The 17602-nt window shown below is 39.4% G+C and overlaps 3 protein-coding genes and 1 long non-coding RNA gene across 5 annotated transcripts; 2 read left to right on the top strand and 2 right to left on the bottom strand.

Annotated features, from left to right (window-relative positions):
• The first annotated feature begins 7709 nt into the window (after positions 1-7709).
• On the top strand, positions 7710-9954 carry LOC108843935 (protein trichome birefringence-like 28). The gene is made up of 5 exons (XM_018617097.2): positions 7710-8190; positions 8286-8457; positions 8909-9108; positions 9205-9363; positions 9440-9954. Exons 1-5 carry the CDS (start codon positions 7802-7804, stop codon positions 9819-9821), a joined length of 1302 nt encoding a protein of 433 aa, XP_018472599.1. The 5' UTR covers positions 7710-7801; the 3' UTR covers positions 9822-9954.
• Positions 9955-10106: 152 nt separating this feature from the next.
• On the top strand, positions 10107-12159 carry LOC108846249 (protein trichome birefringence-like 30). 2 transcript variants are annotated; one of them, XM_018619473.2, is made up of 5 exons: positions 10107-10661; positions 10942-11113; positions 11194-11396; positions 11499-11657; positions 11740-12159. In XM_018619473.2, the coding sequence occupies exons 1-5, from the start codon at positions 10222-10224 to the stop codon at positions 12095-12097; spliced, it is 1332 nt and encodes a 443-aa protein (XP_018474975.2). In that variant the 5' UTR covers positions 10107-10221; the 3' UTR covers positions 12098-12159. The 2 variants fall into 2 exon arrangements, with proteins under 2 accessions (XP_018474975.2, XP_018474974.2); XM_018619472.2 differs by having other exon boundaries at positions 11496-11657.
• A 26-nt stretch (positions 12160-12185) lies between these two features.
• On the bottom strand, positions 12186-12824 carry LOC108846781 (em-like protein GEA6). The gene is made up of 2 exons (XM_018619986.2): positions 12627-12824; positions 12186-12523 (listed from the first exon to the last, which is right to left on the bottom strand). The coding sequence occupies exons 1-2, from the start codon at positions 12739-12741 to the stop codon at positions 12363-12365; spliced, it is 276 nt and encodes a 91-aa protein (XP_018475488.1). The 5' UTR covers positions 12742-12824; the 3' UTR covers positions 12186-12362.
• A 2240-nt stretch (positions 12825-15064) lies between these two features.
• On the bottom strand, positions 15065-17065 carry LOC130502233 (uncharacterized). The gene is made up of 3 exons (XR_008940187.1): positions 15743-17065; positions 15609-15655; positions 15065-15390 (listed from the first exon to the last, which is right to left on the bottom strand). It is a non-coding gene; the product is annotated as an uncharacterized LOC130502233 (long non-coding RNA).
• Between the last annotated feature and the right edge of the window lie 537 nt (positions 17066-17602).

Raw genomic sequence — 17602 nt, 5'->3', positions numbered from 1 at the left:
TTGTTAGTTCAAATCTGTTGAACTGCTTAGTGAGGTTCCGGACAACTTCTAGGTATGCCCCATTCTTTCGTCCCTTGTTTCATACTCGCCGTGGAACTGGCTAGCTACTAGCTGTGAATCACTATAAGCGTTCAGCTCTCGAATTCCGAGGCTTAGGGCGAGTTTTAATCCTGCAATTAATGCTTCGTATTCAGCCTCGTTATTAGAAGCGCTGAATCCGAGCCTGTAGGATTGTTGGATGGTTTCTCCAGCTGAGGAGGTCAGCCTTAGACCGATGCCGGAACCTTGTCTTGGCGAGGCTCGTCAATGTACAGACTCCACTTCGGAGCTTCCGTTTCCAAGTCTAGTTGTTCGGAAGCTAGCTCGATTATGAAATCGGCAAGGACCTGAGCTTTTGCTGCTGCTCGAGGTCTATACTCGATATCGTATTCACTGAGCTCTATGGCCCATTTAGCAAATCGTCATGATTGGCTAGGGCTGTGCAAAATTGTTCGCAATGGTTGTGAAGTCATTACGACGATTGAGTGCGATTGGAAATAAGGTCACAATTTTTTGGCAGCTGTTACGACAGCTAGAGCTAGTTTTTCCATAGTAGGGTATCTAGTTTCGGCGTCTATCAGACTCTTGCTGGTATAATAGACAGGTCTTTGCTCGTTTTGCTCTTCTCGTACCTGCACACCACTAACTGCAGCAGTTGTTACGGCGAGGTAAAGATATAGCGGTTCTCCCATACTGGTTTAGCCAGGATCGGAGGTTCGGAGAAGTAAGCTTTCAATTGTTTGAAGGCTTCCTCGCACTTTTCGTCCCATAAGAACTTCTTATTATTTTTTAGAAGTTTGTAGAATGGGAGGCACTTATCGGTGGACCTGGATATGAATCGATTTAATGATGCGATTCGTCCAGTCAATGTCTGTACCTCTCTGGTTGTCTTAGGTGACGGCATTTCCTGAAAGTAGCTATCTGTTTTGGGTTGGCTTCGATGCCTCTTTCGGTTACGAGGTAGCCGAGGAACTCGCTTGAAGGTACCCCAAGATGCACTTAGCAGGGTTGAGCTTCATATCGTATTTGTTGAGGATATCGAAGCATTCCCTTAGGTGGGAAATGTGGTTTTCTCCAATTGAGGATTTGACTAGCATATCATCAATATAGACCTCCATGGTTTTCCCGAGCTGGCCAGCGAACATTTTATTCACTAGCCTTTGATAGGTAGCTCCTGCATTTTTTAAACCGAATGGCATGACCTTATAGCAATAGGTCCCTCGTTCAGTTATGAATGCGGTTTTCTCTTGATCGTCGGGATCCATCATGATTTGATTGTACCCCAAAAAGGCATCCATGAAGGACATAAGCTGGTGGCCAGCAGTGGCCTCGACCAAATGATCGATGTGAGGTAACGGGAAGCTGTCTTTGGGACAAGCTTTATTTAGGTCGGTGAAATCTACGCAGATTCTCCATTTCCCGTTCCTCTTTTTTACAACTACTGGATTAGCTAGCCAGTCTGGGTAATGTACCTCACGAATGAACCCAGCTTTCGTAAATCGGTCAACCTCGTCGTTAACAGCTTGAGCCTTTTCTAGGCCTAGCTTGCGACACTTTTGTTTGATCGGTTTGAAAGTGGAGTCTACATTAAGCTTGTGAGTAGTGACGTCAGCGTTTATACCCTTCATGTCACAGGTGATCCATGCAAAGGTTCCGACGTTGCTTTTTAGAAAGTCGATGAGCTTCTTCTTAGTCTGGAGAGGTAGCTCGGATCCGATACTCACTTGCTTTTCAGGATTTGAGTCGTCGATACTAACTTGCTCGGTGAGGTTCTTAGGGGACCTCAAATATTCTGTTGTATCTCACGACCCTCCTGGATCTGTAATTGCTATTGGGGTGATTCTTTGAGAATTTTGAATCCTCCTAGGTAACAGATCCCGGAGATCTTGTGGTTACCATGCACGGTAGATATCCCTTCAGGTGTCGGGAATTTCACACATTGGTGATAAGTTGAAGCTAATGATTTCATTTTATGGATCCAAGGTCTTCCTAGGATCGCGTGAAACAGGGAAGGTCTGTCGATGACTATGAAATTCATCATTTTCATGATTCCGCCAGCTATAATTGGGAGCTTAATAGTTCCCAATGAGGTAGCTGTTTCTCCGGAAAAGCCTACGAGATTAGCTTTTTGGCCAATAATTTTGTAGTCGTCTATTTACATCCCTTTTAGGGTGTTGTAGAAAATAAGGTCAACAGAGCTTCCTGTGTCTATCATGAGTTTAGGGACCTCATATCCTGCGATGTTCAGGGTGACGATCAGCGCGTCATCGTGAGGTCTGTCAAGGTTTGAGGTCTCGCTTTCCCAGAAAGAAATCTCAGTATTGGACTCGGGGTTAGGAGGCTTAGGTCCAGTGTTAGACACAGCCTTCCGCACGTGATTCTTAATGGAATTGACGGAGTCTTGACATATGTCTGATCCTCCAAGGATACAGTCCACCCTCGAGTCGGGGTTCGATTGATGGGAGGGTTTGCTCAAGAGAGCTTCGACTTGTAAACTTTTTCCTTGGGGGAATTTCCCAAGAATCATGTCGACTCTTTTTTTGGGAACTGGAGGTGTCGAATCGGTTTCCTTCTCAGGTGACCTCTCGCGTTTCGGGGAAATGTCCCTGGAACCTCTTTTCTGATAAGGTGGCGGCTTTTTAAGGTCCACGCCCTTTATTTCTCCGGCTGCGAATTTAGCTGCCAGCTGGCGTTGGAGGTCCCAACATTCTTCGGTTGAGTGTCCTTCGCGATCATGATAAGAGCAATGTTTGCCTTTATCGAAGCCTTTTGACCAGGGAGTTTTATTTGCAGCTGCAACAGGTTTCTCTTCCTTGTCTTCCTCGATTGCGTAGGAATGTTCTCCCTGAGTTTGATTACTTCGAGGGTTACCCTTTTTATGAGGTCCCTTAGTCTCGGAGGAGTCACTTTTCGAATGATTCTGTGGTTTCTTGTGGAGTTTATCCAGTGCAGCTGTCTCCTCCTCCAAAGCAATATATTTGGTGGCTCTATGAAGAGCGTCATCGATAGTTGGAGGAGCGTTGAGTGTTAACTCTGACCAGAATTTCGATCTATAGAACAGACCTCTCCTAAGGGCCTCGATGGCGACTAGGTCGTTAGGATTCGATAGCTTAGTTCTTATTGCCCTGAATTTCTCAATGTAGACTCGTAATGAATCTCCCATTCCCTGACTGACTTTCCAAAGGTCGGCCTCGGAGGCTTGCTTCCGGATATGGGTTGAGTATTGCTTCATAAAGGCGTTGGTTAATTGATCAAAGTTGTCTATCGAGGCTGGCTCGAGGCCGGAGAACCACTCCAGGGCTGTTCCGACCAAATTTTCGGCGAATGTTCTACAGTAACCTGCTTCACATTCTTCCTGAGTAAAATGGGCTTTAACAATTGCCAATCGAAAAGCTCTCAAGTAGGCCTTCGGGTCGGAGGTCCCATCATACTCAGGAATTCTGATTTTTCGGGTATCTCTTATGTGAGAGCTGGCAATTCTGTCCGTGAACGGAGTTCCACGGGTTTCTTCGATTAAGCTATCGATTTCGGGAGCTGAACTCGTAGCTTTATGGACTTGAGCTCCCAATTTCTGGAGAGCTGCGTGAGTTCTCTCCATATATCTACGGATAGCTTCAGGTCCTTCAAATGGAAGGATATTTGGATCGTTCGCAGGTACCCGATGAGTAGGTTCCTGACGGAATCGAGTTGGCGCATCTTCCCATGCGGTTAGTGGGCTAAGTCGCTCGACATTTCTTGGGTTATCGGAGTTTATCCTTTGATAACCGTCCTCATTCGGGACCGAGCTTCTAGTTTGATAAACCGAAGCTGACGCTCTGCCTCCAGATGGGAAGGATATTCCTGCTCCGGACCTAGGATCAGGTGGCGGAGGAGGTAACTGATTACTTCTGTCAGAGACCTGACCGGGTGTGGAGCTGGTTGTCGCTACGTTACTTCCCATAGCACTGGCGTTAGGTGGATTGAATACGGGAACTGTTCCAGTATGAGGTGTCTGGAAAGCAGATCCGCGTCCTTCAGGGGCAGTGCTATCAGGGGAAAAGTTTAAACGTGCTCGGGGAAATGAGGGATCGGTTAATCGATCATGGAAGATGGCCCCCGGAGCTTGACGTTGCGGTGGTTGGGTTGTTGCGTTTAGAGATCTAGTTATCTCTTCGAATCGTTGTTGACGTACAGCCAGCTGATGCATCGTGCGCTCACTTTCCTGAGCTCGGTCTACTAATTGTAACATCATCTGGCGGATCTCAGAGAGCTGAGCCTCCGTTTGATTCGGAATGGCTTGCTGCTGAGGATTCTCGGTAACCGGGAGCTCGGAGGTGTTTCCACCTAATGACCTCGGGTTAGTAACTCCGGTTGTAGTTTGGCTCGTTCGAGCATCAACCGGAAGCTGTTGCCCAGATCGGTGGTCGCCACGTTGAGGCTCTGTGATTACGAGACTAGAGCCTCCGTCATTCGGTGAGCCATCGCTCTGAATCGGGAGGTTAAGGTCAGACGGGGTTGTTGTCTGATCAGTAGGGTTCATCCTCGAGTTAGAGTAAGGGATTCGGTAGTTTCTTCCCCACAGACGGCGCCAATTGTGAGGGATTAAACTCACACCTAGATTTAGATCAGGTTTTATGTTTAGGAAAGGTTAGGGAAAGATTATCGCGGGCTGAATCCCGTAAGAACTTGATGAATGAACTTCGATTTGTATTGATATAATAGAAAATGGGATGATTACAAGAAGATGTATCTCACGATGAATATAAAGATTACAAGAGTATTATCATAAGAATGTTTTGGTGAATGTTGAGTGAAAATATGAGTTGGATCGGATCTTCTTTCTTGATTTGCTTTCTCTTTAAATAGCTTAGGTCCCGCTTGATCGTAGCCAACTGGTTCCCGAGATCCCCTCCGTGATTTGAGGGGTTTGTAACAGCTCCCCTTTGACCGGGTCCTGCGACTATTTATTTGTCCACGAGCTACCTCTTTGATCGGGTCCTGCGCCTGTTTACTTGTCAACGAGCTGCCTCTTTTCCTTGACCTCTCTGATAAACATCTCCAGCTCACAGCCTCCGGATCTGACTTAGCTGTTTTTGAAGATTGAATTCATGATGGGCCTTTCGCGGCCCGTTATCATTTCTTATTGTCTATCACTAGCTAGGGGGTCATATTTGGGCCCAACAGGCCTCTCATCTAACAAAATCTTTGAATGTGTTTGACCCCATAGTTTCTACTATATGTTTTTTTTTTCATTTTTCTAATGTCATTATCTTGTCTTTTTGACACTTATGTAATGATTAAAATCAAATCACTGCTGAATTGAGTTCAAATGTTCTTATGAATAAAGTTATTATAGATTGAAGAAGAAATATAAATCAAGTGCTTAGAGAATTTTTGGACCTATTGAAGATTAATTTTGAGAACGAAGTACTGAATCTTGAAGATCTCTAGTTATGAAGCTTAGGGCATTTCCAACCCAACTCCATTTTTTTCCTCCAAAATAGAGTAAAAGTGAATATGGAGTAAGAAATGCTCCAACCCAACTCCATATCCCATTCCATAATGAAATTTACTCCATAAATGGAGTAATCTATTTTTTGTTTGTTCATTACTCCATTATGGAGTGGAAAATGGAGTAGGGTTAGAGCATTTTTACTCCATATTTACTTTTACTCTATTTTAGTGTAAAATATGGAGTTTTACATTGGAGATGCTCTTATGACCGACCGATCTCTTCTACATTTGAAAAGATGTTGGTTTCATTGATTAGGTTTTCTCGTTAGTAAGAAAGTTAGGAGCATCATGCAGAACGTGGTCTACTAGTAGTACAAAAGAAAAATCTAAAAAACCTTCATTTTCTGCTGTTATCGATGTGTATTAATGCTAATCACCTGTTCTCGAAGCCTGCCAAATAGAAACTACACATGGATTTGAGATTTGAATTCATAGCAGCTCATAAACTTTTAGTCACTACACTAGTACAAGAATAATATTAATGAAAAAAATTAATTAGACCATTACTGATTTTTATCTATCTTATTAAAGCTGAAGTACAAATTCGGTGTGTTTGGGTACTTGGATAAGAGTATTAAAAAAATCGGTGTGTTTGGAAACATGGATTGTAGTCTTTTAAAAAAAATTTGTTTGGAAACAAAGATAGTAATATTAAATAGAAAAAATAATGGGCTTAAGTTATTAAGTCCATTATAAAAGAATATTGTCAATATATATAAGAAAAATACAATACAAAGCCCAATTTGAAATACCAACTCAAATTATGGTTTTTATATTTCATATTAAATTTTTAAAATATAATATATGTAATTATTTATATGATGATACATATTAAATACTATTAATTATATGATTAGTTATATGATGGTACATATAAAATACGATTAATTATATGATGAAATTATACGATATATAATAATGACTAAGGATGGGTTTTCAGACATCCATACGGGTTTGGTTCTGATCAGTTTGCGTTTCGAGTTTTCGAGGTCAAAGATTTCAGTCCTATTAGGATGTTTCTAAATTTTTGTTTGAGTTTGATTCGGATCTTTACGGGTTTGGTTTGGTTTGGATAACATATTTAAATTATTTTAAAGTTTTAAATCACTATATATTTAAAATTTCTCAAAATCTATAAATAAAGTAATATATTATCTATAAATTTAAGTAACATATGTCAGAATACCTAAGCTTAACATATCAATTGGTTTGATTTAAAAATTTGGATACGAAATCAATAATTATTTTAAGTATTTTTTGTGATTTGAATATACTTTAACTATTTCAGATATTTGTTTTTGACTATCTATATATATTTTTAAGTATTTTAAACCAGTTTAAAGGTATCATTCTTGATGTTTTATATACGTTAAATATAAAAATAATTAATATATAAATATATAAATCTATTTTTAGATAAATTCAGGTACACGAATACTTCGGTTCGGATCCGATTCGGTTCTCTAACTAACAATTTTGAATAATTCGAATATTTAATCAATTTATGTTCAGGTTTGGTACTATATTTACTGATTGGTATCAGTTCTGTTCCTTGGATTCATTTTGCCAAACCCTTATAATTACATGAAAAACAAATATCATCATATTTTTAAAATATACATCCGCTGAGGTGCAGAGATTAAAGTCTATAATCATTTATTTTAACAACAAGCCAAATAAATATGTTGATTGAAGAGCGAATAAAACAAAACTAGATAAATATATAGTTTATTAGAGACACTCTATGTGTCGAAATTATTATAAAGAAAATTTTATTAAAATAAATAAATTCAATAATTACAAACAATTAATATATTTCATAAAAGTGAAAAATAATATCCGCGCTTTCGAAGCGCGGGTCAAAATCTAGTTCTTCTTTAAGTAGGGATTGAGACAAATTTCCCTCATCATAAAAGAAAAAACTACACCATAATAGTAAGTTTTAGACCATTACTAGTTTTTTCATTTTCTTTGGCAAGCTCCATAATTAGTTAAGTCTATGATTGTGGAGAGAGAGATATTTTAAATTGAAAGGAAAACAAGAGGAAATCATGTGGCCATCATTTAGGCTTTTAAGACCAAAATAACCAATCAATAGTATCCATACTAAAGTCGATATCGCATTATTCATAATATTATTTAATAATCCTTATCTTCTTTTCTGTTTTATATGATTAAAATCCATCTCTCTCTCTGAGCCACCTACCGACACTAACATAACTGTTCAACAACGTCATCTTCTTTCTTCTTTACTCTTCTTCTTTGTCAGATGCAACCCTCGAAAACAAGAGGTCCATTGTTCGAAACAGGAGCGAGCATGAAACAAATGCGAAAGAATAATCTTTCGATCTTTGCCGTCCTCTTCTCCCTTTTTCTCGTCGGGATCATCATGTACAACGACAACGTCAAATCCATTGCGTACTTAACATCTTCAAGCCCATTCTCTAGTTTATTTGAAGACGGAGGGGCCGTGGGGTTGCCACCGGAGGAGTGCGATCTCTTCACCGGAAAATGGGTTTTCGACAACAAGACACATCCATTGTACAAAGAGGAGCAGTGCGAGTTCTTGACCGAGCAAGTGACTTGCTTAAGAAACGGAAGAAAAGATTCTCTGTTTCAGAACTGGAGATGGCAACCTAGAGACTGTTCTTTGCCAAAGTAAAGCTAAATTGTTTTCAAAATGTTATGTTCTTTTATGTCGTTTAAGACAATATGGTTTTGATGTTATTTGTGCTACTGGTTTTGGTTTGAAGATTCAAAGCAAGAGTGTTGCTAGAGAAGCTAAGGAACAAGAGGTTGATGTTTGTCGGTGACTCGCTTAACCGGAACCAATGGGAATCTATGGTTTGTTTGGTTCAATCAGTGATTCCTCCCGGTAGAAAGGGCTTGAACCAGACCGGTTCTCTCACCACTTTTCAAATCCAGGTAAAGTAGCAACACTTGTGATACGCTGACACTACTGAGTACTACTGAATGGTGACATTATTCTATTTGGGTCTATTCAGTATATTATTTGAATTTTTTGAAATGATTTGCTTTTTGAATAGATAGTTTAAGGTGCATTATGAGCGTTACTGTGGTTTTAGTTAAGACTATCTGAAGTCCTATTTAAAATCATTAAATTTGAAGTCTACCATTTTAAATTAAGAAGCTACATTAAAATACTCACATCCGACTAAATTTTCTAAAATCTATTATTTAGTATATTTCTAATAACATTGAATTACATTTTTAAATCACAAACTCAATAGCACTGAATTTTAAATGTTTATTTTCAAATTTTATGTTTAAATAATAACCAATGTATCATTTTATTACAGATCATTCCCAATCTCATTTGACACTAGTTTCTTATATTTGGGTCTTTTTTAAAAAGGACTATAACGCCACGGTGGAGTTTTATTGGGCACCGTTCTTGGTGGAATCAAATTCAGACGATCCAAGAAAGCATAGTATAATCGATCGTATAATAATGCCAGAGTCCATTGAGAAGCATGGAGTCAACTGGAAAGACGTTGACTTTCTTGTCTTCAATAGTTACATCTGGTGGATGAACACCGTCTCCATCAAAGTCTTGTAAGTAGTATAGTACACTACTACTACACACAGAACATTTGTGTATATATTGTAATGAACTTGAGGATTAAAAAATGTGATGATGATGCAAAACAGACGAGGATCGTTCGAAGAAGGTGACACAGAGTATGATGAGATCAGACGGCCAATAGCGTACGAGAGAGTGTTGAGGACATGGGGAGATTGGGTGGACCACCACATTGATCCTCTACGTACAACTGTTTTCTTCATGAGCATGTCTCCACTACACATTAGGTAATTAATTAGTCTCTCCCTAATATTTACTTAAGCTTTATAAGTAATTTTTATAATTTTTTGTTTTTGTTTTTAGGAGTTCGGACTGGGGTAATCCTGATGGTATACTATGCGCATTAGAGACAACACCGATCCTAAACAAGTCCATGATGTTCAACGTTGGGACGAAGTACAGGCTGTTTTCGGAGATAGGAACGGACTACAGACTGTTTTCATCTGTTGAAAACGTCACGCAGTCTATGAAAGTTCCTATACGTTTCCTCAACATCACTGGGTTGTCTGAGTATCGTAAAGATGCACATACTTCAGTTTACACGATCAAGCAAGGTAAACTGCTGACGAAGGAACAGCAAAACGATCCAGCCACTTACGCGGACTGTATCCACTGGTGCTTGCCTGGCCTGCCTGATACTTGGAATGAGATTCTTTATACATTTATCATCTCAAAATCGTCATGACCCAATTGAACCTCTCATCCTTTTTTTGTTGTTTTAAAAAATTCTTGTGATGTATTTTTCTTTTTGATCAAATTCTTGTGATGTATATAAAGGGACATCATGTTTTGATATATGCAAAGCGGTCTTATATGTAGCACAGCCTATGTTCACACAAAAAAATACAGAGGAAATGTATTTGTTACTTGCAGTCTTGTCATTTCAGTACTAATATTTTCTTGATCTGCAGGCAAATAATAATGAAGAATAACCAGAACAACATTGAATTAATTTAACAGATGAACAATTATATGATAAATGACAAGATTAGTAGGTATATTATCAACTCCATGATTGTGAAAGATGTTGGTTTAGTTGAAACTACTAGCTTTTTGATTAACCAACTACGACCAAGCATTCATGAATGTTCAACCAGTTCTCTCTTATGTTCACAAACCAATCTAACAAGATGAAACAAACTGGTGCTGCAAAGAGGAGTTCTTACCTTTATGTGCTATACGTTGTAATCATTGTTCTTCTCTTATTTCTTCTCGGATGCTATCTGTACAATGAGAAACAGAGGATTGGTCAGTTTCAAGGATTCAAGACGGATAACCTACCAGAAGAACACATCAGTCCACTACAACAAAGCAAAGAAGAGAAAGACAAGAAGATCGACCTGGTGGCTTTAAAAGTATGTGATGTTTTCACAGGAAAATGGGTTCTGGATGAAGTTACACATCCGTTGTACAAAGAAGATGAATGCGAGTTTCTCTCAGAGTGGGTGGCATGTACAAGAAACGGGAGGCCAGACTCAAAGTACCAGAAATGGAGATGGCAACCTCGAGACTGCTCTTTACCAAGGTCAGTTCCACTAAGGATAGAGAATATCATAGATATTGTTAGCAAATATTGTATATTTATTATATAAGATACATATATTGTATCTGCCTTTTTTTTGTTGTCAACCATATATTTGTATCTACCTAGATTGGGAAATATCATTAGTATACTGAATACATATGTATGTAGTCCTAACTATTATTCTTATGAGAGCAATACAATTCTTCCAATATACATCATATTATCAACAAGTTCCATCTTTCTTCCTCTTCTCTTAAATGACACTATTTTTGGGTTCTAGGTTTGACGCAAAGCTGCTGCTAGAGAAACTCAGGGGAAAGAAACTAATGTTCATTGGTGATTCAATACATTATAACCAGTGGCAGTCTATGGTATGTATGGTCCAATCAACCATTTCCTCAGGCACGAAGACATTAAGCCACACAGCACAAATGTCAATCTTCAATACAGAGGTTAGGTCTTAAATGCAAAAAATGTATTAATCCAAGAAGCAGAATAAATCATAATCTGATCCCTGTTTTTGAGGGTGTAGGAGTACAACACGACCATATCATTCTACTGGGCACCTTTCCTAGTCGAGTCAAATGCTGATCCTCCAGACAAAAGAGATGGCAAGAGAGAACCAATAATCATGCCTCGATCAATCTCAAAGCACGGTAAGAACTGGAAAGACGCAGACTTCCTCGTTTTCAATACTTATACATGGTGGACCAGACATTCCAAGATCAAAGTTCTGTAAGTAAATGATAATAGTATCGATCTTTACTAAGTTCCATACTCGAGTTTTTCCAATAATGATTAGAGTTTTTACCTTGATGATGATGATGGCTGAAGAAGACAAGGATCTTTCACCAACGAGACAAAAGAGAGTAACGAAGTTGGTATCTATATAATGTACGAAGAAGTACTACGGACATGGACAAACTGGCTAGAACAAAACATTGACCCAAACCGAACATCTGTCTTCTTCAGCAGCATGTCACCAACTCATGTCAGGTAACTTATGAGCCAAGAAAACTAAAATTTCCACATAAAACTGGCTAGTTTCCCTTTGATAACACCTTAAAGAACGTAACAGGAGTTCAGACTGGGACGTTAATGGAAGAGCAACCAGAAAGTGCGAGAAAGAGACGGAACCTATACTCAACATGTCGAAACCAGTAGATGTCGGAACAAACCGTAGGCTTCGGGAAATCGCAGTGAACGTGACTAAATCCACCACAAAAGTGCATGTAACGTTCCTCAACGTGACGACCATGTCAGAGTTCAGGAAAGATGCGCATACCTCCTTTTACGGGTCGAGAAGTGGTAGTCTCTTAACTCCGGTGCAAAAGTTGGATCCAAGAACCTTTGCTGATTGTTATCACTGGTGTCTTCCAGGCTTGCCTGATACATGGAACGAGTTGCTCTCTCTGTATATCATCAACAAAAGTTAAATCACTTCTTTGTGTGAACTTCTCAAGTTGGTTTATTAATTGAACGTGCAAGTTAAGTTTTAGTGTCTCGTCTTTGCGGAGAGAAGAGTTTGTCCGAAACGATAAGTTGATAAGATTAACAAAAGAAACACTATGAAAATATACAAACATTGTCATGATCATCTTGTGAACTAAAGATGAACTTATTACAAGAAACCAAACACGCTTCTACATGGAAATATTGGACATAAGATTATTATTACACATCCATCGAGAGCTTTAAAGATTAAGTCCTGGTCCTTGATGTGGGTTCGTCCATCTCCTCTCCTTCATCCTCATCGTCTTCCCCACCAGCCTTTCCAGTTCTCGTACCTCCTTTGCGTCCCATCTGTTGATATCCTTCAGTTCCTAACTGCTCCTTCCTTGTAGTCCCTCCTCGGCTCCTCCCTTAAGCACAATATTCCACATACATCAAATCACATTACTATATCTTGTATTAATAACTTTGAAACATATGTAACCATAAAATGATAGCAAGAAGTAGAAAGACCTTCAGCTAGATGCTGTTGAGCTTCGAAGCTTTTGCCTCCAGTACCGCCTTGCACGACGGTTTCTCCCTTCTTAGCCCGCTCGTCGAGCTGTTTTTTCTCCTGTTGAGACGACATGGGTCTTTACTTGTAGAACAAGCTATAAAAAACTTAAGAGAACAGAATAGATTAACACAAACGACTTGGTGATGATGAATAATCGAAGAGATCGGTCTATATGTGTGTATATATATTCGAATTGTTTGGGATGTCATTTTGCTAGCTAGCGTCTGCGTGTCCACGTTGAGGTTTGACGTGGTGATTCAGGAACAACCGGTGCGTCATACGTGTGCTCTTTTTTGATGGTGACATGCCACGTGCGGATTGAATTGGCTGACGTATACTTGGAACTTGGAAGAGCCATGCTGCTTCACCGCGTGTTCTTTAACTATACCGCGGAAGCTGTTTTGTGCTTTGTCATGATGTATTGATTGAACTACATTAGGTGATTGCTATTCTTTGTTTTGAGACTAGATTGATTGAACTACCGAAAAAGTTTTCCATCCCTTGATGGCAACAACTATGATTAAGAATCAAGTGAAATAAACAACTTTTAACAAGAAAAAAAATCCCAAATCTAAAATGATGATGAATAATGAATATTTCTTTTTAAATAAAATGTAACAAAATGGAAACTTCTTTTTCCTTATTACATCCACCATATCAGGGACGCCCCTGGGTGGGTTGATGCACTGTAAGAAAAGGCCCAATTTCTGGTCCACACAAAGTTTCCTGTTCGTTTGAAGACCTGCACAAAACGGGAAAACGTTAGATAGTTTCCTTTACTTCATATGTCGGTTAACTAAAATGTTAAAACATTATGGAAAAAGGAAAGCTAGGGACGGTGGCTGGTGTTATAAATAGGAGACGTGGTCAAGGCATTCTAATCATCTGAAACACAAGACCAAAAGGGAGAGAGAGCTAGAGAGAGATCAGGTAAAAAAGAAACTAAGGGCAAGAGACATTGTTCGAGTCATGTCGCTTCGGGATAGAGTTTCTTTGATCTCTCTAATTCTTTGTTGTGTCTTTCTATTGAGCGCTTAGAGCGTTTGTGTAAACCCTTTGATTGATAGTGGATGTTGTGGGAGACGGTTCCCACCCCAGAGGTACCGCAAGGGAACTGGGTTAAAAATCTTGTGTCGTTAAGCAATCAAAAATCGATAAATTCCTAACAAGTGGTATCAGAGCAATCCAGGTTTTGATTGCGGGGTTAGTGAGATTACGGAGTCTGAACAGAATCGCAAAGAAGAAAGATAAAGGGACCTATCTATTCTTCGAGGAAACGGCGATCCATCGTCTCTAAGATTCAAGGTTGAAAGATCAAAGGGTAAAAGCACAAGGCGTCAAAGCAGCAACACTCATCTCAAAGGAGTTGAACAAGGTCGGTATCGAAAGTCTTTCTAACAAGGTTGGAAGTTAGGCGGCGGGTTCCATTACTCATGGCGGTACAAAGTGTGTTCAAGGATCTACCGAAGGATTTTAGATCAAGGTGGAGATGATGTTAGAACTTGAGAAAGATGGTAGTGTTTCGTGATCATCGGTGTTTCAGGAAACGTCAGAAGAAGTTGACGGAGATTATCAAGGATTCAAGGAAGATCATCAAGGAGCTATATATCAGAATTTATCATGCAAGGAATAGGAGACTGCATGTTCTGAGTGATTGGTGCTTAAGAAGTTATCTCGCAGTGAAATATGCATTGGGTTTTGTGTCGATAGTCTTTCTAACAACGGAGTTAGACGGCGTGTCCTGTTTTTTATAAACAGCGGTACAAGAGATGTATAAGTTCACATTGCTGGAGGAGATGTCAAAGTTTTGTGACGTCTAGTATTGAGGTGAAGACCAACGGTGTATTAGTCTATCACTTTGAAAACATGAGGAAGTCTCCAAGACAAAAAAAATATTCATAAAAGGGAATGAAAACAAGAGAAACACGAGAATCTGTGTTCAAAAAAAAAAAATTAAAAGGCATCCAAGTAAGGAGGATGATTGCATGGATAAACTAACAAGTTACGTGGAGAGTAAGAAAACAGTATGGTTATAGTTGTTTTCTTTTGGCATCACAAGAAGAGAACGGGAAAAATTCTCTAAGGTGGACAAGGAAAACTCACGTGAGGAAGTATTAATATCAAAGACATGTTATATGGTATTGATAAATCAGAAGAAGTCTGATGGTAAGTCCAAAGGCTGTTGTGATGCAGGCAGTAAACGTTGGGGTGTTAGCAATACAAACAACAAGTATTGCAGCAAGGAATGGTGTTTCAGCTAGGAGGGATATCATGGGGTTTAGAAGTGATATCAAGGTGAGCTGTTACAAAGAGAAGTGTCAAGAACGTCACGAGAGCAGTTGGCGTGAGACAAGTTTAAAGGAAGATAGCAGAGTGGTGCTAATCAGTCAGAAAGGGGGCAAGCTAAATTCATCATTGTAAAGATGAAGAAGAACTTAAAAGTATACCTGAGACTACAAAGGGTCGGTGGTATTGGAGAAGAATGCCAGAAGATGCAAGGATTCTTTCAGAATTGCATTAAAACTTCACTATCAAAGGAAGCATCAAAGGGAGAGAGAAGGTGATATCAGTTGCAGGTGGGGATGCAAAAACAGATTGCCTTTAAGGCATCTCCGTTGAACAACAAGAGGAGACCAAATTGTTTTCAGTTCGAGGTGGAGCATCCTGAGAAGAGAACGTCTTAAACAGCTATGGAAGCTGAAGGGAGACAGAGTATCTCAGCTACAAAAAAAAAAAAATGTTCATTAGACTAGTCTTAAACAGCTACCATAAAGACAGTGACTTTATCAAGAGCTGAAGGGAGACAGGTGTATGAGCAATGAAGAAAGCTTCTAACGGTTCATATAACTCAAAGCCAACACGTTGAGGGAACACATCTCAGTCATAACTCAAACGAGATAATCTACCATTTCAAGCAAACTCAAGACGAAGAATCTTACCGGAGTAATATAATAATCCAGCAAGATTGACACAGTTCATCCATCAACTACAACATGAAAGACATGGATTCATTAATCAGAAAAAAAATAAAAGAAATCGCGAGCTTTTGTTTTTTGGCTTACGGATCCCTTACCATGGAAGAGTAGTTGATGTGATTGAATGAGAGAGCTGAGGATTGGAAAGTTAAGTCGATCTCGAGCAAATATGAATCGAAGCCGGAAAAGGTTGAAGAAGAAGTAGCGGTGTACGGGCTACACGGAGCTATGGCGAAGGGGATTCGCTGATAGAATTCATCACGGCTTCGAGGAGGACAAGGAGCATGACGATGGTGATTGATGGTGACTGAGGATCTTCAGGTGGAGTGGTCTATGGAGTAACTCAAAGACGGAGAAGAAACGCTCCAAGGTTCGTCGACGTTTCCAACGGCAAGGTAAAAGCAGTTGGGCCATATGGTGTGGACAGCAATATGGGCCTTAGGTGGAGATTGTAAGAAAAGGCCCAATTTCTGGTCCACACAAAGTTTCCTGTTCGTTTGAAGACCTGCACAAAACGGGAAAACGTTAGATAGTTTCCTTTACTTCATATGTCGGTTAACTAAAATGTTAAAACATTATGGAAAAAGGAAAGCTAGGGACGGTGGCTGGTGTTATAAATAGGAGACGTGGTCAAGGCATTCTAATCATCTGAAACACAAGACCAAAAGGGAGAGAGAGCTAGAGAGAGATCAGGTAAAAAAGAAACTAAGGGCAAGAGACATTGTTCGAGTCATGTCGCTTCGGGATAGAGTTTCTTTGATCTCTCTAATTCTTTGTTGTGTCTTTCTATTGAGCGCTTAGAGCGTTTGTGTAAACCCTTTGATTGATAGTGGATGTTGTGGGAGACGGTTCCCACCCCAGAGGTACCGCAAGGGAACTGGGTTAAAAATCTTGTGTCGTTAAGCAATCAAAAATCGATAAATTCCTAACATGCACGTTTGTCTATGGCAACCTCTTTTTCCTTTTGGTGAAGCCGGCTGGCTCTACTTTTTTATCTCTCTTCAGTTTCAATTTTCTTTCGGTTTTGGATTTGTTGGTTCATCCTTCTCTTGGTAGGTTTTTATAATCTTAGGTTTCCTTCTTATCTTAAAAGATGATTGTGTCTGATGCCGGATAACCAAATCCGTTAAATTGTCTGCGATTGTTGTAATCGTTGATCTATGAGAGACCATTTTGCTTAGTTTTCTGGCGTCTCTGGTGGTTTCGCTTCTTGGATTTGCTTTCGTCTTAGTTCGATTGATGCTCTCCTGTTGTAGAAGGTCTAGCACTGAAGACTAAGAAGTTGTGGCTGGTGGTTCTCTCAGTTCCAGATATTGTTGTTTACGGCTTCTTTAAACGAATTCCTGTTTTGGTTAGGTTCTGAGATAACTTCCGATTAGATCTCTGCTAGTACTGTTCTTGTCGGTGAAAATCAGTGAAGATCTATTTTTGGGAACATATATTTCCTGCGCTAAAAAACAATTAAACAACACATATATGAGCAGTGTGCGGACTCAATGTGTTGACAAAGGGCTAATTGACCCTGGTGGATTTCTGATTTTTAAATAGATTAGATGTATATTTATGTAAAACGCTTGAAAATATTGTAAAATTTGGTTAATTAACTCCTATAAAATTTTGTTAATTGACCTTATAATATACTATTAATTAAGGATTGACCCTCCTAAATTTATTTTCGGCCTCTTCCACTGTGTTGAGCGTTGAGTTTATCCATCATCTTCCTTTTCTTTTTGGATTTTGTTTTGGTTGGGCTTGGCCCCATCGTGTTTTATATGTTTGTCTGTATTGGACCTTTGTTTATATTTGGTTTGGTTTATAACAAAATTAAAATGACAAAAAATGTACCTGGAAATGAACTGAAAAGACAAAACCATAAAATAAGTTGAGTAGCCTGATACTATAACCCACAAAATAAGTTCCCTAGGCTATATATCAACTTTTAGAAGTTGTCTATGATA

This window comes from Raphanus sativus, unplaced genomic scaffold (assembly GCF_000801105.2).
Source record: "Raphanus sativus cultivar WK10039 unplaced genomic scaffold, ASM80110v3 Scaffold0457, whole genome shotgun sequence".
Lineage (NCBI taxonomy): Eukaryota > Viridiplantae > Streptophyta > Magnoliopsida > Brassicales > Brassicaceae > Raphanus > Raphanus sativus.
The sequence above is the reverse complement of the archived record's forward strand: the minus strand, read 5'-3'. Positions and strand labels throughout refer to the sequence as shown.

Bases quoted from the DNA above. Each gene is read 5' to 3' on its own strand.
- LOC108843935 (XM_018617097.2), top strand. From the start codon at position 7,802: ATGCAACCCTCGAAAACAAGAGGTCCATTGTTCGAAACAGGAGCGAGC. The intron at 8,458-8,908 runs GTAAAGTAGCAA...TTTTTTAAAAAG, and splicing joins TCACCACTTTTCAAATCCAG to GACTATAACGCCACGGTGGA. The intron at 9,364-9,439 runs GTAATTAATTAG...TTTTGTTTTTAG, and splicing joins ATGTCTCCACTACACATTAG to GAGTTCGGACTGGGGTAATC.
- LOC108846249 (XM_018619472.2), top strand. From the start codon at position 10,222: ATGTTCAACCAGTTCTCTCTTATGTTCACAAACCAATCTAACAAGATG. The intron at 10,662-10,941 runs GTCAGTTCCACT...TTTGGGTTCTAG, and splicing joins CGAGACTGCTCTTTACCAAG to GTTTGACGCAAAGCTGCTGC. The intron at 11,397-11,495 runs GTAAGTAAATGA...TGATGGCTGAAG, and splicing joins CATTCCAAGATCAAAGTTCT to AAGACAAGGATCTTTCACCA.
- LOC108846781 (XM_018619986.2), bottom strand. From the start codon at position 12,741: ATGTCGTCTCAACAGGAGAAAAAACAGCTCGACGAGCGGGCTAAGAAG. The intron at 12,524-12,626 runs GTCTTTCTACTT...ATTGTGCTTAAG, and splicing joins TCAACAGCATCTAGCTGAAG to GGAGGAGCCGAGGAGGGACT.